The 7500-nt window shown below is 46.8% G+C and overlaps 1 protein-coding gene across 1 annotated transcript in view; it reads right to left on the bottom strand.

The window, feature by feature from the left end:
- Nucleotides 1-7500, bottom strand: part of hgfb (hepatocyte growth factor b) — a 25698-nt gene that overhangs the window by 1267 nt on the left and 16931 nt on the right. The window contains exons 9-16 of the mRNA XM_030790003.1: nt 6779-6912; nt 5205-5295; nt 2746-2873; nt 1998-2033; nt 1688-1793; nt 961-1035; nt 340-489; nt 11-117 (exon numbers count right to left, since the gene is read on the bottom strand). Of these exons, the coding sequence (XP_030645863.1) occupies nt 11-117; nt 340-489; nt 961-1035; nt 1688-1793; nt 1998-2033; nt 2746-2873; nt 5205-5295; nt 6779-6912 (827 nt within the window). The remainder of the gene's footprint in view (nt 1-10; nt 118-339; nt 490-960; nt 1036-1687; nt 1794-1997; nt 2034-2745; nt 2874-5204; nt 5296-6778; nt 6913-7500) is intronic.

Genomic DNA, 7500 nt, shown 5'->3' with positions numbered 1-7500 from the left:
CTCAGCTCACCTTTGGTCTCACCCCAGCCGTACATGGAGCAGACAGTCCCCTCTCCCATGGCACAGTCAGACAGAGGCAACTGGATCTCCCTCACATACTCTGTGAAATGAGCAGGCCTGAGAGAGAGAGGGGGGGATGACAAACAGGACCATGCACAGGTGTATATTGTAAATTTTGACAGTATCAGATCAAAAAGACAGCCAGAGACAGACAGACGGACAGACGGATAGACAGATAGACAGACAGACAGACGGACAGACAGATAGACAGACAGATAGACAGACAGACAGGCAGGCAGACAGACAGGCAGATAGACGGGCCGAGTGACATATGCGTACTGTTCCAGGCGGAGTAGGGCCAGTTCAGATCCCTCAGGACCACAGACTAACTGGGCGATGCGTAGCTGCTGACCTCTGGATTTACTCTGTTCAGACTGGTTAAAATGGGTGGTGCCCAGCCATAAGCTGTACTCTGATAGGTCAGGAACGCTGAGAGGAGAAGAGCACCATCAGTGTCACTGACCAAGGGTTAACTCATTAAATCATGTGACAAAAAAAAATTACATCAGTTAATTAATTGGTAAAGACTGCTGCATAGGAACAGATAACCATCAGCCTAAGTTTCTCTCTCTGTGAGTGCATGCATGGGTTTGGGTATGTGTGTGTGTGTGTGTGCGTGTGTGCGCGCGCATGCATGTGTAGGCATGCACGTGTGCATATGTATCTAACTGTGCGTGTATCTGTGTGTGTGTGTGTGTGTGTGTGTGCGCGTGTGTTTTACACAGACAGTGATGTGTAGAGACACAGAGCTACTGACATTCTCTGATCATCGGTTTGATTTATGAAGTTTGACGCACATGACAAATGATCTGTGATCAGAGAGACTTAACCTCTGTGTCCCTGAGAACCACAGAGGTCAACTAGAGGTCAGTCAGAGAGGGAGAGAAAGCAGATTATTACCATGAAGAGAAGCAGCCTATGTCTGTCAGCACCCACTCCTCCCTCACCAGTGTCCCCCCACACCAGTGCTTGTTCCTACAGGGAAAGAGTTAGAGAGTGAGAGAGAGGATAAGACACATCCAAATTCTCACAGAGTTCACTGTCAGACCAGACAGCCTCAACACGAAACACCACTCTGATACCCATACCTCAAACTCTCACACAAAATACAGGGGAAACAACTACCGTCATCATCCTCATCATCATCTTCGTCCTCTATTAACTCTTTAAGATGGTATTGAGTAATTAGTAATACAGTTGTTTGTGAGATGTAAGTGTATGGATGGAGAGATGTGAGTGTTTGGATGGAGAGATGTGAAGGTTTGGATGGAGAGATGTGAGTGGATGGAGAGATGTGAATGGATGGAGAGATGTGAGTGTTTGGATGGAGAGATGTGAAGGTTTGGATGGAGAGATGTGAGTGGATGGAGAGATGTGAGTGGATGGAGAGATGTGAGTGTTTGGATGGAGAGATGTGAGTGAATGGAGAGATGTTTGTGTTTGGATGGAGAGATATGAGTGGATGGAGAGATGTGAAGGTTTGGATGGAGAGATATGAGTGGATGGAGAGATGTGAAGGTTTGGATGGAGAGATGTGAGTGTTTGGATGGAGAGATGTGAAGGTTTGGGAGATGTGAGTATTTGGGAAGTGTTTGTAAGTATTTGGGTTGGGTGTGGACCTCCTCACCCTTTGTGTATGCTGACCATCCAGCTCCCATCTCTGATGTCAATGGGTCCTCCACCCACAATGCGCACTCTCTTATGGATAAAACACGACAAACTCCTCCCGTCTCCTGACATCGGCAGAGAGAGAGAGGAACAAGATCAAAGTTACAGGAGAGAAAATCTTCTCCACACTGCACAGTCAAATAGAAAGATAAAAAATATTTCTGGAGAAGATATGAAAAGGGCTCTTCATTGATGAAGGGAAATGAGAGACCTGCAGCAGACAGATTTGGGACAAATACATTTGGGACTGAAACACATTCCACACTCACCTGTATTTGTGTTTTGAGAAGTTGACAAGGCTTCACCTGAAAAGAAAATTCCACACAGAACCACATGGTTAATTATGTTTTAACTATTACCTGTAAGTGACCGTAATATGTGCACTAACAAACAGGCGTTGTGTAGAGTGGCATCTAAAGGAAAGAGAGTGAGGATTTGAGCTACAGAACAACTCCACTGTATCTGTCCACATTCAGTCCTTCCACATGTGGGACTGCTCAGGCCTCACAGTGGCCTGGGGTCATGTGTGTGTGTGTGTGTGTGTGTGAGAGAGAGACAGACAGAGACAGAGGGGCTGTTGGCAGAGTGGCCCACCTGGGTTTCACACACTGTAATTACACTGACCCCTTTGGTGAAAGTGTGTGTGTGTGTGTGTGTGTGTGAGTGTGTGTGTGTGTGTGTGTGTGATGATGTGCAGCACACACAGAGACAGAACACATGTTGACTTTCAGTTGTGCTACCTCCATGAGAAGGTGATGAGAAGTTACATCAGTGCTAAGGCACATAAGCTAACACACCTTTGACACGGGGCATCTGTGAACTTTCCGCCGTGAAATGCTAGCACGAATTACTGCTATGCATACAGCCCTCTAAATCAGACTAACCAGCCCGTAAGCTCTGCTTGAACTGTATTTATGCTAACCGTTTGGGTTTGGGTTTTTGGTGAGTGTTTGGTTAAGGGTTGGGTAAGGTTTGCCTCAGGTTAGCAGGCTAGCGTTAGCATGCTAATCGACTCACAAGGTTTGACAGAACAGTAGTCCCACTTAACGTCGGGGTTTTCTGTGAAGCACCAGGGGCCGTGCTGGTCATTGTCTGGGTTCCTGCAGAAGCTGCCCTCCAGCCCCGTTGTAATCATGTTGGAATTCCTGTCCAAAAAAAGACAACACACAACACACACAACACACATACACAAAAATGAGGCACATAGGAAAGAAACGATAATCTAGAACACAGTCATGCAAAACATTAGTGCAGATGGTTGAAAGTGTAAACACATAAAAATGTCAGATACTAGGATGAATCATGATGATGACAAACAAAAACGTTAACCACAGGATAAGATTACTCTTACTCAATCAAAACATGTATGGAGCTAAACAAACGAACCAGATGATGCATAATGGGAAAAGATGAGTGACTAACAATGCTGATGGTATTCTCCTGTGTGTGTGGGGGGTGGGGGGGTGGGAGAGATGATCTTCACTCTGCCCTTTCGTGTGATATTCTAAAACTAAGACTACAAAGGGCATTCAACTTCCCCCACTTTTTTTTTTTTTTTTTTTAATTATTTTGGCTGGTAGAGCCAATGAGCCAATACATACACACACACACACACACGGACTGGTTATACTGGGGCAACCGTGACAAAGCGGCCCAGCGCCGAGGTTTCCCATCAGTCCTGGCGGAGGGCCAGCAGTGTCATCTCTGGAGAGAGAGGGAGGTATGCGGTCGGAGCATTACTCACCCCCCCCATCTACCTACACACAGTTCTCCCACAACGACCCCCCCCCCCCAGCCCAAATCCTCTGGACACCGCTAACTCAAAGACACGGAAAACATGTGAATTCTACTAAAAGGAATTTGAAGAGCTGATAAAGGAAACTCAGCATGAAGGGTGAAGGGAGCGGACAACAGTTTCTCTTAGCGCTGAATTTATTTCGTAGCGGCGCTAGCCTCGCGTCTCTCGCGAACGTAAACAAGTCGTCCCTCAGGTTTCTCCCCTGCCTGACCTTTGACCTCCAGTGTGTGGTGTCTGGTGGGGTGTGAGGCAAATGAAGAAGCTGATTGGCTTTGATGTTTCTGTGACGGACTGTTGGAGCTTTGGAGGAGCAAGGGGCGGGGTGTCGCGTCAAGGTGTGTGTGTGTGTGTGTGTGTGTGTGTGTGTGTGTGTGCGTGCGTGTGTATGTGTGTGTGCGTGTGCGTGTGCGTGTGCGTGCGTGCGTGTGTGCGTGCGTGTCTTTTGAATACTCTGATCCAGCTGTGTTTTTGAGCCTGTCGTTCTCGAAAGAGAAGTCATGTTAACAGCCCTACTCACACATCACACATGGGGCATTCAGAACGGGGGGTGGGGGGGGGGCGGAGGGGTAAGCTCCATCCAAATGTGTTTTTCTTCCTTGGAAAACCGCAAGGATCTTATTTAGTCAGGAAAGATAAATATACTCTGACACACCAACGACCCCTCTGCTTCGTTTTCCTCGACCCTTGGCGTGTTTCTGGCAGGTCTTTGGAGACTGATCTTTGACCTGGAACTTGTTCGTAAATGGGGGAAGTTATTTAATGGCGTAAGTTTCAAGGTGAGTGTTAGCAGACAGACCTGTAGCCCCTCCAATCGGTTTCATCTGACTAACAAGTGTGGCTGAACGGTTCAGAGGTCACTGCCGCTAATAACAGTGTAGATATTCTAACATAGGGCACACATAACAGTGAAAAATATGGTAAATATAAACATTATTTGAAGCAAGGAAAAGCAATATAATATCAATACTTGCAAATCCAATAGTCAGGTTTGATAATGAGGAATTCAGAAAGCAGTGTCTTGCTGGTGTACGTCATTCGTTCATTCATTCATTCACTCACTCCAAGTAATGAAGGGAGTATTACTGTTGAACTGAATATCTGAGCAAAGCCATTGTGTCTGACAGAACCACAGTGGCTCACAGAACGCATAGGAGGTTTGTCCTTGAGATCCTGGTTTAGACAAAACAGAAGCCTGGGATCTGGGTTCATTTCCATGGAAACCATGTGAACACCCAAGGCACGGATTCAGCACCATTACGCTCTCTGGTTCACAGCCGCGTCTCAGATCCCAGAGTCTTGGCCCAGTCCGAAAACCTCTAGTGGGACAAAGTCTATTCTGAGCTCCCTGAGCGAAGTGTACTTCACTGTAAGGGGTGTATGTCGCCTTTTTTTGGAACAAGGGGAAGAGGGCGAATCGGAAGCCTCTCAAGTATTCAAAATAATGATGAAATGATAAAAAAAAAATAAAAATAATAAAATTGGGCCCTTGGTCGACCTTCACTGTTTTAATAAAACAAAACTTCCATCTGAATCTTTGTGACCAGTTTGTCGCTGGTGTTAATGTGTATGGTTGGAAGTTCATGCTGGGCATGGGAAGGTCGGTCGTTTCGCTGAGGGACAAAACCCCGAGGAGGGCGGGACCATCGGCAGTCGGCTCTGAGAAAGGCCAGTCTCTTACCAGTTGCGGTCATTCCACGGGGTGCAGGGGATTCCTGATCTGGTTTTTGATTGGCTGCCTTGATACCGCTCACCAACGCCTGTGTAGCACTCTGCAACACAGAACAACTCCACAGTCAGAAATAATACACACACACACACACGCACGCATGCACGCACACTGATGTGACCTCAGACTGCCACCAAAAACATTTCTGAAACTGCTCACAATCATCGCTGTTTGATGAGAAGGCGTAGACGGGTGACATTACGAACAGGAGCACAGTGACCTCATGACCTTGCACACACACACCAAGGCCTTACAAGCCAGTGGTGTTACTCAAGATTCTCCCCTCAGTGGAATAAAACACAAACGACAAACCAGAGGTCAACAGGCAGCCCAGCTATTCCGGATTGGGCAGTAGCCGTGGAAACAGAGCAGACTCACTGAGACCCTGGGTCCCAACAGTCCTAATCAGAATGGGGGGGGGGGGGGGGGGGGAATCAATTTCGCCATCTCCTCCTCCTGGCTCTGCCTGCCTTTAGGGACGTGACCGGTGTGTGGGACGGCTCCAGCAGATGAATGTCTGAGTCATTTATACAGCAACACAAAGGCTCTCTCAGAATCAGCCTGCCCACGGTCGTCTTTAAGGAACAAGACACTATAAACACCATCAGAGCTACGCTTACTCCAACGGATTTGATGTGTGGAGTGCGTAACAAGTTAAAAGAGTCAACTATTTGTTTTTGTTTTGTTGTTCTGAGACACAAATGAGAACAGGACTTCAAAAACAGATGGTCTCTCTCTTTTTTGTTTTGTTTTACTGCAGCCATGAATTACTCCTCAACAAAGTACAAAGACATCTCATCAAAGATGCAGAAATATGTTTCAGGTGTTGTGAATGTCCTCACTACACAGCTTTTCTGTTTTAACACAGTGACAAATGGTGGCATCGGCTGTTGCCTTTACAAGGGCCTAAACGGATGTGTTTTTTTGGTTGACGCTTATTTGACCATAGAGACCAAGAGTGCGTGTCTATTACTGACCCAATATGGCTATGTTGGGGCCGCAGCCGTCGCTCTAAGCCTCAATCTAGAGTTTCGAAAAGCCATAAAAGTAAAAGAGCTCAAATATGATGATTTATGTCCCCACGACGCCACTCAGCCCTCCACGCACCATTAAAGCTGACTCTGAGGGCACAGGAGTTTCTGAGATACGATAGCACTCAACGTGACTATATCCACCACGCCGCCTGCCGCGCCGCCTCAAATGTAATTGTCAAACGAGCTGTCGGCAAAGCTGTGACTCATGGTGTTGACTAAACAGTGATTTAAAATGAGAGACCAACTTAAGCGTTACCCATAGAATGGTCCGACATAGCGTCAGTTCATGAAACATCGAAAAACATCTGACCACCACAGTCTGCACTAAGCTTGAGTGAACGCTTTACCGAATCGTTTGAATAATCAGTTGCCATGCAGGGCCGCGTTTGATTTGATTGGTTGCTCAAGTCAGAGTGTTTATACCTGTTTATAACTGTAATTTTATAATTGGCCCTGTCCTAAAGCGACAGTGCAGGTGGAAATAGCACTCACCCTCTGGTTCGGCAGTGGAAGCACGGCATCGTGGGATGTTGGTGCAGTATGCTATGGGAACGTTAGGGTCTGTGGTAAAGCACCATGGGAGAGAGTCACCGTTTGGATTCCGACAATAGTTCTCCCTCAGGTCTCTGAAACACACACACACACACACACACACACACACACACACACACACAGACACACACACACACACACACACAGGCTCAGTGACTTACTGAGAAAACAGTCTCATAAACAACTTGAGCTCGTGTGTTTTGTGGAAACATGACCTGATCATGACTGGAGATAGCCGCACAGGCAGATAGGGTGTGTGACTGTCTCACGGCAGGACACACACTCATTCCCCAAATATCTATACGGTTATGCAGTGCTCACAAACAACCCAAGGCTGGCCTTGACTATAAAGCACCAGTGTCTGGACACCAAACATAGCCAGTATGTGTACGGTATAGGGAATGGGTACACTGTATACTACAGAGTATATATAGAGCACATATATAGTACTGGAAATGGGTACACTGTATGGAATATACAACATATAAAGCTATAGGGAATAAGCACTGAAGTGACCTGTAGTTAATATCTGTGTGTGTGTGTGTGTGTGTGTGTGTGTGTGTGTGTGTGTGTGTGTCTGTGTGTGTGTGTGTGTGTGTGTGCGCGCGCGTGTGTTTGAGGCAATCAGCTGCAGCTAAAGTTCTGAGGTGTGCGGGAGTGTT

This window comes from Chanos chanos, chromosome 13, assembly GCF_902362185.1.
Source record: "Chanos chanos chromosome 13, fChaCha1.1, whole genome shotgun sequence".
NCBI lineage: Eukaryota > Metazoa > Chordata > Actinopteri > Gonorynchiformes > Chanidae > Chanos > Chanos chanos.
This window is presented reverse-complemented; position numbering and strand designations above follow the sequence as displayed.